At 34.6% G+C, this 22,922-nt stretch overlaps 3 protein-coding genes and 1 long non-coding RNA gene across 14 annotated transcripts; 2 read left to right on the top strand and 2 right to left on the bottom strand.

Moving 5' to 3' along the window:
* Window positions 1–805: 805 nt before the first annotated feature.
* On the bottom strand, window positions 806–3,631 carry LOC125203708 (beta-fructofuranosidase, insoluble isoenzyme CWINV1-like). Of its 2 annotated transcripts, none has more exons than XM_048102119.2 (7): window positions 3,452–3,631; window positions 3,321–3,329; window positions 2,213–3,075; window positions 1,969–2,127; window positions 1,471–1,703; window positions 1,296–1,386; window positions 806–1,215 (listed from the first exon to the last, which is right to left on the bottom strand). In XM_048102119.2, the coding sequence occupies exons 1-7, from the start codon at window positions 3,603–3,605 to the stop codon at window positions 1,036–1,038; spliced, it is 1,689 nt and encodes a 562-aa protein (XP_047958076.2). In that variant the 5' UTR covers window positions 3,606–3,631; the 3' UTR covers window positions 806–1,035. The 2 variants fall into 2 exon arrangements, with proteins under 2 accessions (XP_047958076.2, XP_088916651.1); XM_089060525.1 differs by having other exon boundaries at window positions 3,254–3,329; window positions 3,452–3,579.
* A 1,113-nt stretch (window positions 3,632–4,744) lies between these two features.
* On the top strand, window positions 4,745–7,388 carry LOC125203709 (uncharacterized). Of its 9 annotated transcripts, none has more exons than XR_016132515.1 (8): window positions 4,745–4,949; window positions 5,676–5,787; window positions 5,862–5,985; window positions 6,070–6,102; window positions 6,477–6,598; window positions 6,678–6,777; window positions 6,880–6,929; window positions 7,051–7,388. It is a non-coding gene; the product is annotated as an uncharacterized LOC125203709 (long non-coding RNA). The 9 variants fall into 9 exon arrangements; XR_016132516.1 differs by having other exon boundaries at window positions 4,745–4,953; window positions 5,887–5,985; XR_016132510.1 differs by having other exon boundaries at window positions 4,747–4,949; window positions 5,887–5,985; window positions 6,070–6,088.
* A 1,878-nt stretch (window positions 7,389–9,266) lies between these two features.
* Window positions 9,267–12,814, top strand: LOC125207657 (protein indeterminate-domain 11-like). The gene is made up of 3 exons (XM_089061941.1): window positions 9,267–9,989; window positions 10,162–10,561; window positions 11,849–12,814. Exons 1-3 carry the CDS (start codon window positions 9,818–9,820, stop codon window positions 12,696–12,698), a joined length of 1,422 nt encoding a protein of 473 aa, XP_088918067.1. The 5' UTR covers window positions 9,267–9,817; the 3' UTR covers window positions 12,699–12,814.
* Window positions 12,815–17,702: 4,888 nt separating this feature from the next.
* On the bottom strand, window positions 17,703–22,496 carry LOC125208376 (uncharacterized). Of its 2 annotated transcripts, XM_089060740.1 has the most exons (5): window positions 22,464–22,496; window positions 21,569–22,019; window positions 18,894–20,383; window positions 18,140–18,217; window positions 17,703–18,044 (listed from the first exon to the last, which is right to left on the bottom strand). In XM_089060740.1, the coding sequence occupies exons 2-3, from the start codon at window positions 22,004–22,006 to the stop codon at window positions 20,327–20,329; spliced, it is 495 nt and encodes a 164-aa protein (XP_088916866.1). In that variant the 5' UTR covers window positions 22,007–22,019; window positions 22,464–22,496; the 3' UTR covers window positions 17,703–18,044; window positions 18,140–18,217; window positions 18,894–20,326. The 2 variants fall into 2 exon arrangements, with proteins under 2 accessions (XP_088916866.1, XP_088916865.1); XM_089060739.1 differs by having other exon boundaries at window positions 17,703–18,217.
* Window positions 22,497–22,922: the final 426 nt, after the last annotated feature.

Below are 22,922 nucleotides of genomic sequence, written 5' to 3'. Positions count from 1 at the left end.
GGGGTTTTTTTTTTTTTTTGCCACGTGGCAGCTTATTATTCGTCCAATGTACAAATAATTGGCTAGGAATGGTGGTATAATGTTATTTTAAGGGGTGGTGACACCCTAACATGCCCCTATATTTAAATCTGTAAAAACTGAAAAAATCAATTGAAAAATAATGATATTTAACAATAGTTGTAAGCATCTACTATCAAAATATCATAACGTTTATGTATAATATATTGTTGAGCTTATAGGTAATGGTTAGAATTTTCTGATCTTATATACTCCCTCCGTTCCATGATAGAGACATTTCATTTTGCGCATTCATTTTGGAAAAATAATTATAAATAGCTAAAGTGGAGAAAAAGTAAAGTAAGAGAGAATATTGTAGATAAGACTCTTCTCTACCTATTATTCTTTCTCTTACTTTACTTTTTCTCCACTCTAACGCGTATATAATTATTTTTTCAAAATGAGTGTGCAAAATGAAATGCCTCTATTACTATGGAACTATGGAACGGAGGGTGTATAATATATTATTGAGCTTATAGGTCATGGTTAGAATTTTATGATCTTATAAAATTTCAGTTCAAATAGCTCCCAACTCGAGTAATGTATAGTACTATATATTATCAACCGTATAAGATCATAATTAGAATTTTCTGATTTTATGAAATTTCAGTTCGAATAGCTCCCAACTCGAGCAGGGTGTTTTTGATTAAAAAAAAAGGGGCTCCCAACTCGAGCAATGTAGTAGAGTAATATATTTTCGAACGTATAAGGTCATGGTTCACCGATCCGTCCGCATTGACATCAATAGTTAATAAAAATATGAAATATGACACATTAAGATTGAATTAACTCATCATTTCATACCATTACAATCTTATTGATTCCTCTATAAGAATGCACGAGTTAAGACTATTCATTTTTAGATGCCATAAAAAATAGTGTAGGAATGGCATTTCTTGTTATATAGGAGTGCTACTATATGTTGAACAACAAGAAACTTTCATTTGTTTACATCAATCATCTTTGCTTGTTATTCCATCAGTTGATCTGAGCTGCCTTCATGCTCCAAGCAGCAAGTTTCGAGATCTTAATGTCGTATGTCCCGTTGTTGAAGGCAAACAAATGTGCTCCTCCATCAATGGCGACCGAAGGATAAACTCTGGCTGTGATGCAAGCTTTTCCGTCCCCACCAAAACTCTCCACAATCGAACGATCAATCTTCAAAACAAAGTTACAAAAATTCCATCAATATTTAAGATTTTTTTCCCAAAAGACTAGCCTGTCGGGACAGAACTCACCAAAGTTCTTAGAGACAATTTCTCCTTCACAGGGTCCACATCAACGAAAGCTCCATACGTGGGCTTATCGTAATCCAGGCTCAACGAAGACCTATCGATCGAATCAAATTGATAAATGAATTAAAACATAACTCAAAATTATTGATGCAATGTTCAAAAGGTATATAGAAAGCACCTGCTTTGGTCACTGCACATGATCACAACATATCTAGTTTTAGCTCTGAAAACTCTGAAGTAAACTGCTGTGTATTCTTGCAAATCCTTTGATGCAAACACCAATAGACCAAAGGGTCCCACCCCACCTTTGCCTGCTCCATAGCTACAAATTGCTTGTGGATCAGTCAAGCTTGGGTCCATCTCCTCTGCTTTCTCCAATGTTGGGATCTCAAATGAAATCTCCACATCAGCCTACAAGAAAAACACCATTTCTCACTTTGTGTGTACGTGCTTGTGTTGTGACAGAATAGAGCAATTGTGTGTATTCAGATTGTTTTCAGATTACGAAGTTATATACCATACTTCTATATAAATAGGCACCAGACGACGGGCCAGGCCCAAAATAACAATTAGGGCCTAAAACAGATTACATCGTGACCTCATTTGGCTAGCGGCATACAATACAGATTCAAGGCAAACGAACAGCTTGCAGGAGAAAGAGAGAGAGAGACTTTACCTGAGAAGCTGTCACACCTGATATTTCAAGAACTGATCCTCCTTTGAGCTCTTTGGAGGGAAATATCACTCTCCCTTCTCTCAACTTTTCAATTTCCTTAACTGGCCATTGCACCAATTGCTTTCCTGATTTGTGAAGCCAAATCTTCCTAGGAACTGCCTAAAATGTGGGAAAATGGATCATTTGAAAACACACTTGCAAATGTGAAATAAAGACTTAAAACAACTTAAAATCAAGAATCAACCTGAAGGCCAGACCAGCCCTTGCTGATATCAGTGGCAGCATCAGTAGATTCATTGATCCAACCCCACAAGACCCTCCTCTTCACTGAGCTATCAAAGAAGGTCTTTGAAGCATAGAACTTCCCATGATCATATCTCATCTCCGAGTTGAGCCTCAGCGAGCCTCTCTCCGGTACAAACACATCCCTCCCAACATCATAGCTCCCAATGGCATAAGTGTCAAAGAATCCATCATTCATGCTAGCTTTCAACACATGCTTCACCCCTCTCCCGACCACGGATGTCTCGACCCCATCCTCGCCTCCAGTCGAGACAGGGTAGAAATCCGGGCACTCCCACATGCCGGTATCCCTCCTTGAGTACAATGGGTTTTTACTCTGAAACCAGTGAACAAAATCCCTACTCATAAACATAAGCATTCTCCCATTTTGGCCTATTTTGTTGCCAACTATCAACCTCCAGAGCCCATCACGGCCTAGCCAGGCCGTGGTGGGGTCCCTGAAAGAGGTGGCGTTGATCATGTTCTGCTGCGTTGGCGCGATGACAGGATTGTACGGTGGCTTGATCCACTCTATGAGGTTTGGATCAGAGGGATTTTTTGGGAATGCAAGATTTTGTACTTGTTGGTTCAGTGTGTTGACACCTGTGTAGGCAAGGACCGGTTCGCCATTGGGGAGGAGCGTGGCTGAGCCCGACCAGCACCCGTTGGTGTCGTGTGGGGTGTCCCGGGTGAGAGCCGGGGGGTGAGGTGTCCAGTTGATGAGATCCCTTGATGTGGAGTGTGCCCAAACTATGTTTCCTGGCACTGCTCCTGTGGGATTGTATTGGTAGAATAAGTGGTAGATTCCTTTATATATCATTGGCCCTGCATAAGGTTTGAAAACCCAATATTAAATTACAAAATTTTCATTTTTCTCAATCGTATCATTCGTGTACAAAATGACATCTTCTGGTGCTCAAAGAGTGTCTTTTCATGTCAAAAAGAAAAGAAAGTAAAAGACACTTATTTTAATTTGATGATAGAACGTTGTAATGAACATTACCAAAAGATGTCGTTTTGTTCAGAGATAACACTAAAACGTCGTGATTTAGTATATTTGTGCAACTCACCGTTAGGATCTGAGATTCCAAAGATGTCAAGACAAGGCATGTTCCAAAAAAGATGAAGAAGATTAGGCAAAAGTTAAAGAAACACAAGTTTATAATGATGAATAAAGCAGTGTGATTGTAAGAGTTGTTACCATTCATCCAATTCTTGGGAGGTTGGAAGTGATATGCAGTTCTGTAGGGCTGATCTTCATCTCTTTGAGTGGCAATACAGCAAATTATCAGATACTGAATTTGAAGAAGTGATATGCAGCAAAATATCATCCAAAACTTTAGATAATATGCCATTTTTTCAACTTATTCTACAATGAGCAGTGGAAGTCTATATATAGTTCTCTCTCATAACAAAATAATAATGTTCCTCTATAGCCATTATACTTCCATTTATTGACTATATAAATTTTGGAACTATTAATTAATTGAAAATGGGATATTACTTTCAATTTGATACTTCAACTATTAATCAAAATGCATTTGCTTAGCACGTCTGACTTTCTCATGCTACATTTAGACTCGAACTAAAATCTTTATTTTGGCTGTAACCACTCTATTGCCAACACGTGTGTCGTTCTTACCCCTTTTTTTTGCTAATTCCAATTAATTATTGATTACTGTCTCCGTCCCCGATTAGGAGTCACAATTTGACCGGGCACATATTTTAAGAAATGTAAAGAAAAGTTTGTTGAGAAAGTTAGTGGAATGTGAGACCTATTTTTTTATAGGGATATTGGCATCTAATATCACGAAACTTTCAAAAAGTTGAGTTTTTTCTCACGAACTTTAAAATTGGCAAATAATATCACAAACTTTACCCCGTGTTTGTTTTTTTCCACGAATAAAAAAATTCCCACAAATAATATTATGATAAGGATTTTTTTCGTAATTTTCCGACAACAATTTTGAAAGTTTCAAGTTTTTCAATCTTTAAAGATAGTTTTTCTTGAAGCACACCATCCAAAATTGTTCTTCAATCTATTAAAATAACATGAATTTTTTCATTCGTGGCAAAAAACAAACCCGGAGTAAAGTTCGTGATATTATTTGCCAATTTTAAAGTTTGTGGGAAAAAATCAAATTTTTTGAAAGTTTCGTGATATTAGATGTCAATATCCCTTTTTTATATTGGTTTCATAATAAAATGTGAGTAAATTGAGTTAGTAAAATGCGAGACCTACTTACTATTTATGGTAAAAATGAAGTGTGACTCTTAATTAGGGACAGACTGAAATAGAAAAGTGTGACTTTTAATCGAGGACGGAGGGAGTATTTCCTAAAAGGGTCATTTAATTAAAGAAAAAAGTGTAATAATATCAAATTAATTGAAATAGTTGACCAATACTTGCGCAGATAATTACTTAGGAGTTAGGAGTAACTAATTACTAGAGACTAGAGTGCATAAATATGTAATTAACAGAACTTTGGGGACTATTCTGAAAATAATTCACTCAAGTCGCCTCTTTCCTCTGTAACACAACAAACAGAAATAGTTGTACATCTCTGCTTTGGAGTTGTACGCCCTCTCATGCTCCATGGCTCCGGTTAACCGGATCTGTAAACCCGTTTTCACTCTCTAGGAAGGGACAATTAACCAATTCAGTAAACAGCTCTTCTCGCTTGAGCCGCTTCGCTCCAGTCAGTAATTTCAATTCCGTTGCTAATTTCTAAGAGGATTTTGTTTCAGAATTTAATTTGGTGATTTAATTGTTGCCTGAAATTAATTGTCGTAAGAATTGTCACTTTTGGTTGGTTTTGTGAGTGTCGGTTTTGAATTTATCAAAGCAATTCAGTTTGATTACTGTGTTATAGTATTGTTTGATGCAATGAGAGTTGATCTTGATTTGTTGTGAGTGTTTTGAGCTTTGTTTATGATTAGTGGAAGTGAGTTTGTATGTTATGAGAAAACAATGAAAGAGGTAAATCATTGCTCATGCTTTAGAGCTTCTCCATTTCATCAGTTGTAAAAATGTTAATTGGCCATTCATGATATGTAATTAGCTCAGTTGGCTTGATTTATTAAGAGTGTTTGTGTTGCTGCTGCTGCTGGTTTTTCCTTTTCTCTCTTTGAAGAAAATGTGTATGAATATTCTTGGACTTGAGGAAGTAAGGTGTTTGAGTTATGGTGTTAAAGTTTCCATTAATTGTTGCAAACATTTGTATCACTTACGAGCCATACTCAGAGGACTCTCTGCATCGCGGTTAAGAGCCGACTGCCATGATGCAATTTGTATCAATGAACTAAGCATTTTCACTTGTATGGATAAAATTGTGCTAGCTGTTCAGTTGAGTGATCGATAATGAAACGTGTGCGAGTGTGCTGCCTAATGCTTGGTCTAAATTGATGTTTCCTCTGGAGTGCAGGGTTAGCCTTATTTGGATGGAGTGAACAATCTGAAATCATTTTATCGAAACTGGGACTAGTGAAGGGATTTAACGTGTGAGCTGCCTCGCTAATACTATCAAGAAATGTCCAGTAAGCGAAAAGATTTAGATTGCAGGCATTGACCTACATAATTTTTCCAGCTGATTTGATGCCTGTGTTTGAAGATTTTTCAAATTTGCAACTTGTTAGGTTTGCTCAAAGGCTACGATGGCGGCTAGCAAGAATAGGAGACTCAACACAGCCTCCTTGTTCGCTATCTCAACCCAACTTTCTTACTGATGATCGCAAGTATGTAATAGATTGTCCCTGTTCTGATCCTTAGAAAACAATGCTTTCTCGTTTCTTATGTCAGCACATCTTTGGCTGTTGTAGGTGAAATGCTAATGTTCCGGTAACTATTTTGAGGTCATTTCGCTTTGCCAATTCTGTACTGTCTACTTATGTTCCTAACTGTTTGACTGTCCCATCGTTCCATCCAAGGATGCGTCTGAAACGATGAAGGCCAATATCGTTTGACTGTCCCATCGTTCCATCCATCACCTTATTATTGAACATTTCCCTGCTTGAAGTTTTCCAGTAGCTCTCAATTGGTTCATCATGGAAAAAATAACTGCAGTAGAATAGCCGTAATGATAGAATGCCTAACCAAATTTGTTGAGAATCTCTTTCCAATTATGCTCTTTGCTATATCTTTCCAATTCATGTGTGCTGTGTACACCATCTGTAGCTATCCGAGTGCATCCCAACCAGACGTCTTAGTTGCATCGATGTGATTTCAGGTAATGAAGAAAAATCGTTATTATTTGGTCGATTAAAGTGGCGTTACACCCGGTGCTGCAGTTTCGACCTTGCAATTTAACATGATACAAGAAGAACCATTTGCAGTATGTGTGATCTCAAGGTAAGAATGTGCGATGCATTTTCTACTTTTGGTAAGTTTAGGTGTTCCGCTACATACATTGGATGTAATTCCAGTGCAGCCACAGGGCGATAGTGAAGTCCTCGAATCATTCATCTTTTCCACACAAGGATGACCAAAGACCAGATCGATCTTCTTCAACTCATTTCGGACTTCCAAGAGTAAGTCATTTATTCACTACAATATGCAATCCCTCTCTTACTACTGATACAAATTCATACAAGCCTACTATTCATCTGATAAATACTTCTAAAACATCTCAGGCGCTGGACGAAGTTGGGGAAATCCGACCAAAAAAGAACTCAGTTAACCGGTATGCTTACTAATCTCGCTGCAGAAAAGTTTTCATAGTTCGAATCTTTCCATTGATATGATCCCGGTTCTTGTCCCAACCGTGCTCGTAACTTCTTTTTTTTTTTTCCGCGTATCTGAAGGTATGCTTCATCTGATGGAGCACGACAAAATAAACGAAGATCTTGTGAAGTCGAAGGAGACAGAATGGTTCGAAATCCAACTGAGCTACGATGATCTTCGTGTTCGAGTAACTCTATTGCCTCTCTCAAGTTTCATCATTCAATATGAAGCCATTTTGTTTCATGAATCCCTCTGTCACACACAGCCATTTTTGCTGAAAAAAAGGAAAATTTACCAATTTCTTCATCATTTTAGTCAGTTGCAGATTCTTGTTAGGAAATAATTAGTTTTTGAAGATTCAATATTCCTTTGTTTAGTTAGAAGGAATAATTTGACCTTTTGCCACCGCCCCTTTTCACTTCTTGATTCATTAGTTACACCAAACTTTAAATGCAAATTAAATTAGTCCAACATTTAAAGAATTGATGTGACATAATTTTAAAAATAAAATATCCATAAAGCATGATTTGCATTATGCAAGAAACAGATCTAGCATATACACTATACTTTTTTTATACATGTGAATTTCATTTTCTAGTGTCCTGTTATTTTTGTCTTTTGTATTGTCTCTTCCAAAAATTAATTACAACTCATACAAATAAATCTTAAGTATAACGGAAATTTGTTATTATTGACACTGAGCTTTATTTATTTTCTCACTTATTTTAGGTCCACATATATCTCAATCAATTATTGTGCCTATGGCCCTTTGCAGTTTTTGCCCCCACCTCCTCCTTACTTCATTGACTTTTATAAATTTCTATAATTTTGATAAACTTTAATCAGATATTTTTATTAAATTATTATTTATCCATCCCTCGAAATCAACAAATTCTGTGAATTCTTTTATAATAGTCCCTCGAGTAAAAAAAGTGGAGCACCCCTCAATTATTTTCCTGATTCCCCCACTGAAAATAGCTACAGATCTATCAATAAAAAAATGGGAATTATTGAAGGAAAAGAATTTTGGTATTTTGAGTGTTCCGAATTATTGGTTGATTTGTGTCTCTATAGTAGAAAGCTAATTATTTCATCACATACAATAAATAGCAACTCATAAAATCAAATTATTGGTAATGCTACTATAGATAAAGTATATCACTATTGCTAGTTAGAGAAAGTATATAAATATTAAATTATAAATCATCATATTTTTATTATGGCAGATGAGCTGGAAATTGAAGAACATGTTGATACTTGGGTTTAGCAATATCCAATTTTAAAAACAAGAATAAAACAGGATACTGACAAAACAAATTTATCTTTACTATGTGGAGTATATTATTAATCCAAGATTATTAAATTTGTACATGAACAACTAGAAAGGTGCCAATTTTAATGTATTATAATTGTTATGTCATGTACAATGTATACTCAATGTAACTGCCTATTTTATTTTATTAACTTTTTATAGAAAAAAAAAGCAATTTAGATAGATATGTATTGTTGTGTGACATATGTCAATTGCTTTTGTAGTAGCTGTACAAGTAGGACCAAATTCATACTAATAATTTGATTTTGACTTACCTATTAAATTCTAGAAACCAAATTTTAAATATCGAAATATCTCTATAGTCTCGTGACATTTCGATTTTTTTCTTGAGCTCGATTCACATCGTACAAAGTAATAATAATACTCTCTTAGTCCTATTATGAATAGCTCAGTATTTTCAACATATAAATTATGAAAATTGTGTCTCATATTTAAATTCTCTTGTATAAAGAAAATCTATTTTTAGGATAAGTAATTAATAATGGGAGAAATGTGAGTTATATATAGCATGAAGAAACGTGTATACTTTGTCAAGAAGTAGTGCCTAGTGGGAATAATTATAACTCTTTTTAAGGCATGAGTTCTATATCCAAATAGATTAATCAATGACTCAATCATGTAGAATTGTATAAAACTATGTAAAGCATAAAAGGGATCTACTTTCAAGAAAAGGATTTTTTACAATTATACAAGATGAAAGTCTCCATCTTTGCCTACATATTGAACTCTTTTTATAATCATGGTGGGCTCTCTTTTGAGTCACTTTTTTACAATATGAGTGAAAATAGAAAAAAGTGAATTTATCATTTTCATTTCCTTGTTTTTGAAAATTTGAATAATGTAAAAGCAAGAATCAGTGTGGTGTAAAAAAGATTAGATTTTGATGGGTTTTGGCTTTGGAGAAGAGAACAAAATTAGACAGAAAGTGCACGTCAGAGTTAGCCGTAGGAGATGTGTATTTTTTTGAGGTGATCCTTTCTTTCTCATCCACACCATCTCTGTGTTTTCTCTCTCATAAAAACACACACAAAAAGAGAGTTTTTTTTGTAGAAGAAGAAGACCATCTCTCTCTCTCTTGTTTTGTTCTTACATGCATGCCTATAATTGGATTTTCTTGATTTTAGCAAGAAATCAAAAAACAAGAAAAACCCCATTGCCAAACCTTCAACCAAAAAGTTGTCTGGTGGGGTGAAGCCAAAGATGAAGAAGAAGCCATAATCAAGGCAAGAAGCAGTTTTGAAGCTTTGTGAGAGAGAAAGTTTCAATCTTTCAACCAAGAACCCCAAAAAGGAGGCTTAAAAACACTCACTTTGTCCAAATTTTTTTCACCTACTTAAATTTAGCCTTTCTCAACTAGGTCAGTGTATTTTTTTGTCCTCAGATCTCAAAAACTCCTGTCTTATTCCCAACAACAACAACTTAGTAAGAGATCTATGTCCTCATCCCACTTCCCATGATGCAAGATTAAATTTTTTTCTCTCTCATCACCAAAAAAAAAAAAAAAAAATCAAACCATGATGAAAACCTCAGCCACCCAAGAAGAGAACATCTCCAACCTCACCACCGCCTCCACCGACGCCAGCGCCTCCTCCACCGGCGGCGAAATGTACCCTCCGCCGTATTTCCCAGCACAAACCACCCCACCTCCGCCGCCAAAGAAAAAGAGAAGCCAGCCAGGCCATCCAGGTAAAAATCCAATCTTTCCACTACCCATTTCATCAAATCTCCAAAAACAACAAATTCAGCATAAAAATCAAATCTTTTCACAACCCATTTCATCAAATCTCCAAAAACAGCAACAAATTCATCATAAAAATCAAATCTTGATTTCATTTTTTCATTTTTTCTTCTCTCACAGACCCTGGTTCAGAAGTGATATCTCTCTCTCCGAGAACTCTCATGGCGACGAACAGATTCGTGTGTGAAATCTGCAGCAAAGGGTTTCAGAGGGACCAGAATCTGCAGCTGCATAGAAGAGGGCACAATCTGCCATGGAAGCTGAAGCAGAGAAGCAGCAAAGATGTGATGAGGAAAAAGGTGTATGTCTGCCCCGAGACGAGCTGCGTGCACCACGATCCATCGAGGGCTTTGGGAGATCTCACGGGAATCAAGAAACACTTTTTTAGAAAACATGGTGAGAAGAAATGGAAATGTGAGAAGTGCTCGAAGAAGTATGCTGTTCAATCAGACTGGAAAGCTCACTCCAAAACATGTGGCACTAGGGAATACAGATGTGACTGTGGCACCCTTTTTTCAAGGTATGATTAGTGCTAATAAATTTTAGATTGTTTTAGTTAATCTTGGTGAAAAATGGAGTTAATTAGTTTGAAAATGAAGTTGATTAATATGTGGATTTTGGTTCCAATTTGATCTTTAGTTTTCAAGATATGATTAGTGCTAATAAATTTCAAGATTGTTTTAGTTAATCTTGGTGAAAATGGAGTTAATTAGTTTGAAAATGAAGTTGATTAATATGTGGATTTTGGTTCCAATTTGATCTTTAGTTTTCAAGATATGATTAGTGCTAATAAATTTCAAGATTTTTTTAGTTAATCTTGGTGAAAATGGAGTTAATTAGTTTGAAAATGATGTTGATTAATATTTGGATTTTGGTTCCAATTTGATCTTTAGTTTCTAGATTGTGCATTCTTGGAGTGTTTTGTGGTCTAAAATGTGGGGATGGAATCTTTTTCCATGAATTTTCTGTGATTTTTAATCAAATAAATTAATCAAGTTCAAGATTGGCTAATCAATCTTAGTGAAAAATGAAGTTATTTAGTTTGATTTTGGTAAATTTGTTGTTGATTGTGCATTCTTGAAGTGTTTTGAGGTCTAAAATGTGTGGATGAAATCTTTTGTTTTTTTCTTGAATTTTCTGTAATTTGATTTATCAAGTTAATTAATCAAGTTCAAGATTGGCTAATCAATCTTAGTGAAAAATGGAGTTAATTAATATTTGATCTTTAGGTTCTTGATTGTTCATTTTTAAAGTGTTTTGTAGTCTAAAATCACTTCTGAAGTGTTTTGTGGGGATGAATTTGAGGGATGATATTATTATCTAAAGAAATGAAGATAATGAGTATTTGGATTAATTTTGGAACCAATCTGATCTAAAATGTGGGGATGGAATCTTTTTTTCTTGAATTTTCTGTGATTTGATTTGCTTGTTTTTGGTGGTCTAATTAATCAATCCATAGATGTTTTTTTTTTCAAATTTCAAACTTGAGCAAGTCAATTTGATGAGGACGTGCTTGATTGTTTATTCATTTAATCACACATTATACAACATCCTAATCCCCAAATCACTGTCAACAGAGTCAGAAAACAGACATACACAGACACATTTCTTTATTTAATCACACCACACATTATTATATAAATCCCAATCCCCAAATCTCTGTCAATAGAGTCAGAAAACAGTCATACAATCACATGACACACATCCATTAAAAAACAAAACTAGCTAGTCCCATTTTTTTTACTGTGTGAAGTGTGTTTTCCCTTTCCCTTGATTAAAACTCACATGCAACCCTTTCTTCCACCAGGAGAGACAGCTTCATCACACACAGAGCCTTCTGTGATGCTCTAGCAGAAGAAAGTGCCAAATCCATCCCATCAAATTCACTCTCCCACCACATTAATCTCCAACAGATCCAATCCCAACTCCCATTCCCAATCAAGAAAGAGCACCAAACCTTCACCTTAAGGCCACCTTGGCTACCACCCCAAAACCAACCCTCCCTCTTCCAAGGCTTTCAAGAAAACCCCCAAAATCACCACAACCCAAACCCTAACCCTAACACCCCCATGGGGCCCACCTCCTTCCACCTCCCAGCTCCACACATCTCAGCCACTGCATTGCTGCAGAAAGCAACAGAGATGGGCTCCAAAAGCAGCGGGCCCCACCACACTGCTGGGGAAACAACCCCAACAACAGCTGGTTTTGGCCTAAAGCTGGCCTCACGTGACCACCACCAGTTCATCGATGGCTTGGCTCCATTAGCCAACAATAAAGCTGCTCCTTTTTCTCCTCCTCCTCCTCCAAATTCCCATTCAATGCTCCAAGAGATGATGATGATCAGCGCCTCCGGATTCGACCATCAAGACTCGGCCTTTGGAGACGAAGATCTGTCCTTTGCTGGGATCTTGCACAACAACACCTCGTCGTCCTCATCGTCGAAGAGGGTCGACGAAAGTTTGGATTTTGATGCGACCCTCAATCGGTTCGGAGCCTCTAATGGCGGAAACCACGACGACGGGATGACGAGGGATTTTCTAGGGCTGAGGCCCTTGTCTCAGAGCGACATTCTGAGCTTTGCAGGCTTGAGTAATTGCATCACTACTACTTCTTGTGGGGAGCATCAAAGCCAAGCTCAAAGATCTTGGCAAGGTTAGAGTTTTGTTGGTGTAGGGGGTGAGATAAAATTAGAGTCTTGAAAATCTTGTTCAATGTATGTATGGTTTCTTTAGTTTATTACTCTCCAAATAAAAAAAAGGTAAATTCTAAGTGATATTATGTCTCAAGACTCACAACCACTTTTGATCAATATATATACTATTGCAAAAGCATTAATTGAAGTGAATTAGAGAAGGGGGATTTGGCAGTTCAAATTTATTGTGTGTGGAATAATATTGAATGCTGATTTGTGTAAGCATTTATAGGTAGAATATATGTGCATATGATTAAAATTGAATGCTTTGGACCATATATACATGGATGAGTCCATCTTTTCTTGCACTCCTCCCTAAATTGATTTTATGAAATTGGAAAAACTTCAATGATATAGTATGTCTGTCAAAGAGAATCAACCCATTTTTGGGATGGTGTCATACCTATTTTTATACGTATAGAGTTAAGTAAAAATAAAATTATTGTAATTGCAAGAATATTAGTGATACCAAATAAAAAAATGTACTACTATAAATATATAAGTAAATACAGTAGTAGATTGAATGGTGAATGTCAATCATACATTTGATTATGTCAAATACAATGTGATTAATTAAATGGTACTACATGCATATCCACTTGTACCTTGTCTTGTAAAATAGGTCAACATGTGAAACATTAGCTGTATATATCAAATCTAAAGATGGTCATTGTGTGTGTGTGAGAGAGATCATGGAAGTAGTATATTTGCAGTACAAAAGCATAGGATTCTTTGGTGAGAGTAAAAGATTCTTGAAATGTGAAAGTTGAAAACATTTTATTAAGAGATTGCAGAGAGAGATGAGAGAGGAAATGTAATTTGACTCGGATTTTGGGTACAATTGGGAGTCAATCCCAAGATTTTGCCCTTTCTTGCCCTTCCTCAATTATCTTTAATTTGTTTTTTCAAATTAAAAAAAAAAAAAAAATCTTGATTTTTATGTCGATTACATCAAGCAAATCGAATTGAATATAGTAAAAGATAAAAAGAAATAGTTTTCCAGTCGTCGAGTTTGACTAGCATATTTATCAAGTGAGGAATTATTCAAAGTTTATGAGTTTAAAAATGTAGTAAAAAAATACAATTTTTTGTTTGCAGGTTTTATATTTATACATGTGAAGCTAGTCAAGTACTAGAGTAAAGAAATACTACGTGAATTAGAAAATGGAAATAAACATCAGACCGTTAGTTGTCGTGAAGTTGGTCGAGGCGACAAATTTATTTATTTTTGGCCTAACTAGAAAATTAAAAAATTGTCAAACCCAAATAAATTATTTCATTGTCATGATATTATTAAATAGTAATCATGCATATTTAATAGTCTTACGTATTCATAATTTGGTCGAAAAACATCATACGCCGCCGACTGTGTTTTTTGTTTTAATATACTATTGAGAATAAATTAAATTTCATAATATGATGTTATTCTAATTAATTTTTAAAGTTGGAAAACAGTTCGAATTTGAATAAATTTTATGATCTTTTAAGAATGTGCCCATTTATATTTAATTAGAGGAGAAACATCTTAATATATAACTTCAATTAATAATGGGGCAATGCTAAATTAATTATGAAATTAATACTTGTAGGTTTCATAGTAAAAGAAAAAGAAAAAAAGAATAAAATGGTTCACATGCAAAATGTAGTAGGTGGGAGCAAGCTTAGCTAGAGTGAAAGTGACATACCTTAGGCCCAATGTATTGTCACTATAATATTCAGTAGCATACTAGCATATACATCCATTTTTCATAGCCATTCACAATAAATTTAATGATATATATTTATACACTTGTATTTAATTATTCTAATATATTTAAGCATGATATGTTTGATTTTCCACAGTATTCTAGAAGTAATTGAAAAATGGCGTAATGTCACATATTTTCATCGTCTATTATTAATACTTATAAATTATAATATCTCCATTTACTATACGTAGAAAAAACACTAAACAAAAATCTAGTATAAGCATGATACTATATATTGTTAACAATTTAAGATGCATTTTACATTTAATTATTTTCTAATTAAATACACTAATTATGGATTGGTTGGCACTAAATTTTGTTGCACGAGGGAACATCATTGGTACCCAATGAATGTCGACGCATTTTAATACTCCCTCCGTCCGCTATTACGAGTTCCGGTTTACCATTTTAGTCCGTTCATTATTTGGAGTCCTGATTCGCTTTTATTATAAATAGTAGGTACACCTCACTTTCCACTAACTCATTTCACTCTATTCTATTATAAAACTAATATATAAAAATGGTCCTCACGTTCCACTATCTTTTTTCACCCACTTTTCTTTATATTTCTTAAAATCCGTGCCAAACTCAAATGAGACTCTTAACGGCGGATGGAGAGTGTAAGAATCTTTTAATTTTTAGGTAAGTGTAATTTGATGTTCTTCCCCAAATTTTAAATGAAAGGGAGTAAAATAATTGTACTATATTTAAATCAAATCCAATTGTCAAGCAAAATAAACTCTAGTTGTGGAATGAGCAAGCTTGTGAACAATTTTAATTTTATCTTTAGATTAAATTTATAACAAGATTCCTATGTCCGAAAACGTAGTTTATATACATAACAAAATATAATACTACACTAATTGTTTGACACAAAATATATTTCTCCCAATAATGAAAAGTGGGTGCCCTTGTGACATACTTCCTCCGTCTCATTAAATATGCAATATTTGTTTTTCGGCACAAAATTTTAGGTACTATTGTTTTGTGAGTTAATGAATAGAGAGTAAAATAAGAGAGAAGATAAAGTAGAGAGAGTATTGTTTCTATTTTTAGAAACGTTTTATTTTTAATGGGACAAACTAAAAAGGAAGACGTTTCATTTCTAACGGGACAGTGGAAGTATATTTTACTAGATGTATGAATAAAGACGTCAGGATAAAAATGATTGGTTACTTTTTATTGCTAATCATGTTCATATTTGGGGAGGATTATGTCTCAAGCAAGTATCCCATTTCCTTTATGGTGAAAAAAGTGTACTGTGTTTTTTGAAAATGGTAAATACCTCTTTAGTGCTGCACAATTCATCATAGTCCTTTTTGCTTCATACAAATCATTGATTTGGTGCTACTTTTCATTGTCACTGCTACGTCGTCACAATATTATTATTCTTTTTATTTTGAATAACAAATTAAATCTAAATTTTGTTAAATTAATTTATGTGGCTGCAAAAATCGAATTTAATAAAGCATTCAGACCCTCATGGATCGGCAGTGGAATTGGCCGAACCCCTTATCATGTGTCGGCATGAGTAAGAGAGCTGATTTTATTAGTATTTTAAATTTAGTAAATAAAACAAAATTGGTTTTAAATTTGAAACACATTAAAATTTATATATTTATAGTATATCAATTTTATAAATAAAGGAAAACCATAATTTACTAATAGTGGATAGATTAACTCTTTTCAAAATTATATTAATTCGATCAACTATTTTCAACTATTGTCTGTTACTAAATCCTAAATAAGTTTTCTTGTTATAAATCAAAACTATAAGTTAAATTTGTCTAAAAATATATGGGGTATAGCCTGATAAAATTTTGGCAGGGCCCAAATAGATTGGGCCAAACTGTGTTTATAGTATATGAATACAGCCCAAATTGATTGGGCCATAGTGTGTGAATTATGAATTTATGATAATAACATCAACAATTTTCCTTTGAGAACGGAATTACTATTTTATATTTGATTTATAATTTATAATTAGGAGAATATATAAAGTAGAAAAATAAGAGTAAAAATATTACAAATTTTATTTGCTAAAAAATAAGTTTATCTCTTATAATGGACAGCCAAAAAATAATAGTACTCCTTTAAATAACTAATAACGAGACAAAGAAAGTATATACATATTTTTTTATATAAGAAATACAGTATATTCGTGTGCATTATTTTTGTAAATTATTATTAATTTTATAAATTAACGTCAAATGAATGGGTGACATAATAAACCAAATATTAGAAATTTGTAAAATTAGTGAAGTGAACGATAATTTTTAGAGTATTCAAATAAACTAATTTTAAATGTATAATGCCAATAAATGTTACTTTAACTAGAAACGTGACAGATTGCATTAACAGAATATGTAGAAAGGGAACGGTTGAGTTTCCGATTCAAATTATAATACTCCCTCGGTTCCACATAAATATACGATATTTCCTTTTTGTTCGTTTCATATAAACAATTCATATCCATTTATGATATTTTTTTTCTCCTTCTCTTTTACTCTCTTCGTCTCACTTTAGCAGTCCCGGTTACCATTTTTGGGTGTCCCACTTTAGGAGTCCCGATTAGAATATTCCATAAATGGTATTAGGCCCCACATTCCACTAACATTTTTCCATTCACATTTTTCCACTTTAGGTGCTGCAATGAAACTAATATAAAAAGTAGGACTCACATTTCACTATCTTTTTTTACCAATTTTCCTTTATATATTCTTAAAACCCGTGCCAAACTCAACTGAGACTTTTAAAGTGGGACGGAGGGAGTACTATTTTATTATATATGGAACCCAACATCCACTTCACAATTTCAATACTTTTCTCTTTCTCTCTTAATTTACCAAGGCTAATTTCTATGAGACGAAGAGAGTACATACATGAATTAAACAAGCATATCAATGTAGCCAAACTCCTTGTAGAAAGGTATCAATAAAGCTTCTTCAAGTTTTAGTATATTTAAAGTTGAGATATTACGTTGTAATAGAGTCATTTCTTTCTTCTTTTTTTTTTAAGTAAAATTCGACGCATTTCTTCTTCATTAATTTACTATCTCTTTCTCTTCATCCTATCTTATTCTCTCTTCATCCTACTTTGTCACGTAGTGGATTGTCTACATATTCTATATTTCCAATTTAAATATGGAGCTATTTCATCCATCACAAAACCTTGCTTAACAAACTACAACCAAAATTAAACACACATTTCGTGATTGTAAATAGCAAGAAAGGCGATTACTAACTCAATCGACTTGCAAAGATAATCAAACCACTCGAGAATTAAAAAGAAAAACTAGTTTCTTCAAACGAGAACCGATTGCAAAACAATCTTTCACACAATCAAACCCTAGCAACTAAAAAGGAAAAAAAAAAACAATTCGGAAAAAAAACAGATGAAATCACCTTATCTCTATGTCTATCTCTCGGAGACTTGGATTTTCCTCAACCATGGCTTTTATCACCGCAATGACTCTATTATGTTGGTGTTGAAGCTGGGCCGTTTGTCCAGCCATGACAATCACAGTTGCAGTAAAAAACATGGGCACTGCCATTGGAAGTTTCCTATTGTATTTTGATTTCATATTACGAGATAATTGATTACACAAACCATAAGATGAGCAAGCCAGCGATCCAGTCAAAGCCATGCCTATCCTGACCTCGGTTGGAATGTAAGAAAAGCTATGTCTCCCGATCCGATCATCTTTGGTCTCCGATTTCATTATGATTCTCGTAGCCTGCAAAAACATGATGCAAATTCAAGATCTCCTAAGACCATCTCCAACTGTACACCAAAACTCATTTTTGGTGTAGATAATTTCTCCAACCATACACCAAACTCAAACCCATTTTTGGGTTTTTCAATAGAATAACACCAAATATGGTGTTTACTCCAAAATTTTGTTAGAGAAATACTCAAAAATGGTGTAAACTTAAAGATGTGTAAATGGTTGGAGTAAAACTACTTTTTGGTGTGACATATACTCAAAAATAGGTTTGAGTTAGACGTAAATGGTTGGAGATGACCTAATGACGGAATAGAATTTTCATTCTATTAAAAAAGACACAAACATAGAGACCATTGTAACAATTCTACAAACAGTTTGGCTACATGTTGAGACAAAATCACGAAAACAGTTTTTCATTACGATCTGCATAAACATAATGCAAATTGAAGATCTCCAAATAACGGTATTGAATTTTCATGATTAAAAAAAAAACACAATCAAAGAGAGAGACTATTGTGACAATTCTACAAACAGTTGGCTACATGTTGAGGCAAAATAATGAGGAACTGAAACGCAGATCTGATTAAAGGATTCGATCTCCGAAGAATACAGAAGAGAGTGAAGAAAATTTAGAATTGAATCGGAATCAAATCAAATCAGATATAATCAAAGAAGACGATTTTACCTTGACGAACTAGTTTCCTGAGAATTGTTGTTTCTGCAAAATTTGGGGGAGAGCTGCTTTATGAATATAATAATAAATCCCATTTGACCTGCATTATATATGTGACACGTGTGCGGCTGAGATGGATTTGACTTGGTCACAGAGATAGTAGGATGTGTTTAATCTCACATGATCTGAATGGTTTAAGCGACACGTGTACGGCTGGGATTGTCCATAGAGAGGGGCTAAATGCTAAATCCCGTACAATGCGGTTTAGACTATTTTGACATGATATTGATTCACTTGGATTTTACATGTTTTTAGAGGGCAGTTTTACTTGGATTTGATCGTATATTGTGTAGCTTGAGACATGGTTTATAGCTACTTTTCTATGTTATTGGTATTTTGACCATTTTGTGAAGAATGTATAGAAAAAGGGTCGAAAATGAGCTTAAATGGCGAAAGGTGGAAAAAGGACGAAATTGAAGCACGAGGCTGGCGACTCGCCAGCTTCGCACCAGTACGAACCTGGCGACCCGCCAGGTCCTTCCTCCAGAATCGCCGAGAGCAGCTGGCGACTCGCCAGCTTCATAGTTCAACGAACCTGGCGACCCGCCAGGTTCGGCCGACAGCTCCAAACAAGGAAATTTCGAGCCCTATTTAACCTAATGTGCATGAGACGCCTCCAACCACATTCTACACGCCTTCAACCCCAAAAATACTACTTTTTCACCTAGGAAGAAGAGAAGAACGAGCAAAGGACAAGTATTCATCGCAAGATTGGAGTGAGCTTTCCAGTCTGATTGAACAGCATACTTCTTCGAGCACTTCTCACATTTCCATAAGACATAATACAAAATAAAGATTTCAGCTAACCATACCAATCATTGGATTAAACCGAAAAAAATACATCACAATCTCATTCAAATATCAACCCATACTAGGGTACGTGGACCAAATAAGAAACATAATCAGATTCAGACGCGCACAGACCACCCATATAGGGTGCAGACAGATAATCAGACAGATCAGATAAACGATCCTCGCTTCGGATATCCAGAAGACAAGAGATCACAGAAAAAGCAGCGCTGCTGTCCTATGACATGCCAATTGTACCCACATAAGACACTCAAGCATGGGGCATAAACACAATCTTGAGTAAACTTATTTTCATATCAATCTTATTTCCGATAATATCTATCATAACACATCATAAATTTCTCACCATACCATATCATATCAATTTATCATAATCAATTCCAGATTCAATTCCAACTCTATCAATACCATCACATATCCAGAATTCACATAATTCACGTCAAGCAGCATATGCAAATCAGATATTGTATCACCGATTAACACACAATGTTATATATGCAATCATGCAGACTTAATTCAGGTAATAAGACTTAATATAGAATATACTACCTCAAAATCCAAAATATCTTGCTGGTTCACTTTACTCGTTCCCAATCTCTTTTGTCTGAGCTATCTCTCGGGGCCATGATTACCTTTCAATGTATATATTTTTATCAAGATCAACACTAAGAAAATAACTTAATCATAAAACAAGTCCGCTGTAAGTCACCTTTAACTGTAACATACATAGCCAGCAAAGATATCATATCATAGAAATTCACTATTTTTCACCCACTTAGGCATCAGTTTATGATAAATATTTCAAAAAGTGCATATCTAATCACAGGGAACAGATTTAATATAAGAATTGTGTAAAAATTCTGAAATTCTACCTTAAGTTTACGACTATAAGCTGTCTCAAACTTCACCATACCGTTAATACACATTCCTCTTTGTTAAGGTGTAAATTATGTTAAAAAGATAAACCTTTTAGAACTAAACAGAAAGCATGACAAATTTCCCTACTAAAAGAAGAATCCTAGGTTTTTCCTACACTTCCAAAATAAACTTTTCATTCTAATTCATCACTCCACCTATTTCAAGGAATTGAAATAACCTTAAGAAACTTAGTCTTTTACATAATATGCTTAGATTTTAATTTGGGGGGAAAAGCTTTTTATGAACCCTAACCTGATTTAAAGAAGATATTATACAAATTAGAGGTGTAAGGGACTTGCTTACTCGAATAGAAGAAACTCTAGTCTAGAGCTGCTGGAAACCGACGATGGTGGTGATAAAATTGCAAGTTCATCTACTCTATCCAAACGGCAAACAGTATAAATAGAACAAAAAAAAAACCATATTTTCCAGCAAGCCCCAAAATTCAGTAGCAATTGTCAACCAATATTTAAATACAACACACACTGAAGGAGCTTTTTAATCTGCTTGAACAGAGCTTGGTTACTAGACAAAATATTACAATCAGCAAAAATTACAAAGATTGAAATAACCCTATTTCATAATCAGCAAATTTATCTCAATCTAAACAACAATTTAGCTTTAAAATAGTACTACAACAATCTATCTATGACATTGATCTGTTCAAGTGAGCTAACCAAAAAGGTTTCTTTTTTCTTATTGTGAAAGTGAATGGTTGAGATATTCTATATTTCCAATTTAAATTTGGAGATGTTTCATGATCACCAAAAGCTTGCTTAACAAACAAAAACAAAGATTTAAGTTAGGAAAAAGATAGAGTTTTGTAATATAAACAGCAAGATGGATTAAATGTGTAGAATGAGAAAAGAAGAAAAGTGGGAAGAGTTTAAACTCAATACCGGTGTCAAAACATAGGGATTGGCAGAGTAGCCCTCCATGGCTCTATTCTTCATAAAGTCCTTATGAAATGAGTACATTTCATAGCCCGTTGCCGTCGCCATTGTGCCTGCACCAGCCCCCAAAATCATTGGTCCAGCGATAGATGCTATAAACCACTTTGGAAACTTCCCGGCTTTCATCTTTGCAAACTCCTTCTTATCCATGTCTCTCACCCTCTCAAGGCACATATTTATGCCATAAATGTCACAAACTGTGAATCCAGCCACCAACGTCCCAGTTCCAGTCATAAGCCTCGTCAACCTATCCGGAAGTTTCACACCATACTTTGAATTCATTTCATGTGAGTAGCAATAGCATAAACACCCAGCACATCCAGTCACAGCTGTGAGGGTCATGATATACTTTGGAATAGCAACGCCACCAACAAAAAATGTCATTACAATTCACTGCCTGCACTAAAACAATGTTATCACAAAATCCCTTCTCAACTTCCTCTACACAAACAAACACTTTTTTCCTATTGCAGTAAAAGACACTACTACATTTTTAACAGAGACAGCATTGGCAAAAGAAAGTATAGAATTAAATTGATACTCGTCCATAAATTCACAGCGTGCACACAAACAGTATTGACAAAAAACACAACTCCTCCAAAACGGCATGAAATTAAAATATACAGTATAAAAAACACAAACAGAGAAAGAGGCATCAAAGTGACAAATCTACAAACAGTTTGGCTACATTAAACTAACCGCAGTTCTAATAAAAAAGGCGATCTCCGAGAAAAACAAAAGAAAGTGCAGAAAACATTGAATGAAATCGGAATGAAATTGCATAAACAAAGAACATGGCGACAGTTTGAAGAATCGAAGAAGACGGTGTTAGTGTTGTTACCTCGATGTATTTGGTTGATTCTGTATAATTCTGAGAGAGATTTATTTGGAAATCTGTTTTAATCTAACTAGACCTGGATGGTTTAAGCGACACGTGTACGGCAGAGATTGTTGTTTCTGCTAGGTTGGTCAAAATCCCATACGATTTGCTGGTCTATATGATTTACTTGTATTATTATTCATTATATACTCCTAGGATGTGATCAGGTCCATAAGTGAAATTCTGTCAAAAATCAAAGCAAATCTCAGCCATTGGATCTTGTGATATAACCGTTAGATTAATGACACGTGTCATCTAATAATGTAGATTGCGTAGTCTAATAATGTAGCTCGGCTAATAATGTAACGCACTTTAGTCTAATAATGTAGATTGTGCAGTCTAATAATGTAGCCTAGTTAATAATGTAACACTTTTACTGTAACAATGTAGTTCGGGTAACATGATCACAATCATTCAATC

The sequence above is a fragment of the Salvia hispanica genome, chromosome 6 (genome assembly GCF_029641045.1).
Source record: "Salvia hispanica isolate PSC_SH4W2 chromosome 6, Shi_PSC_v1, whole genome shotgun sequence".
Lineage (NCBI taxonomy): Eukaryota > Viridiplantae > Streptophyta > Magnoliopsida > Lamiales > Lamiaceae > Salvia > Salvia hispanica.
Note: the sequence above shows the minus strand (reverse complement) of the source record. Positions and strands in the feature narration are given on the sequence as shown.

Excerpts from the sequence above, each read along its gene's own strand:
- LOC125203708 (XM_048102119.2), bottom strand. The coding sequence starts at position 3,605 with ATGGCATATTATCTAAAGTTTTGGATGATATTTTGCTGCATATCACTT. Across the intron at positions 2,128-2,212 it reads AGGGCTGGTCTGGCCTTCAG|GCAGTTCCTAGGAAGATTTG; the intron begins GTTGATTCTTGA and ends CCCACATTTTAG. Across the intron at positions 1,704-1,968 it reads CAGGTGTGACAGCTTCTCAG|GCTGATGTGGAGATTTCATT; the intron begins GTAAAGTCTCTC and ends TTTTTCTTGTAG.
- LOC125207657 (XM_089061941.1), top strand. The coding sequence starts at position 9,818 with ATGATGAAAACCTCAGCCACCCAAGAAGAGAACATCTCCAACCTCACC. Across the intron at positions 9,990-10,161 it reads AAGCCAGCCAGGCCATCCAG|ACCCTGGTTCAGAAGTGATA; the intron begins GTAAAAATCCAA and ends CTTCTCTCACAG. Across the intron at positions 10,562-11,848 it reads TGTGGCACCCTTTTTTCAAG|GAGAGACAGCTTCATCACAC; the intron begins GTATGATTAGTG and ends TTCTTCCACCAG.
- LOC125208376 (XM_089060739.1), bottom strand. The coding sequence starts at position 22,006 with ATGACATTTTTTGTTGGTGGCGTTGCTATTCCAAAGTATATCATGACC. Across the intron at positions 20,384-21,568 it reads ATCCCTATGTTTTGACACCG|GTAATCATGGCCCCGAGAGA; the intron begins GTATTGAGTTTA and ends ATACATTGAAAG.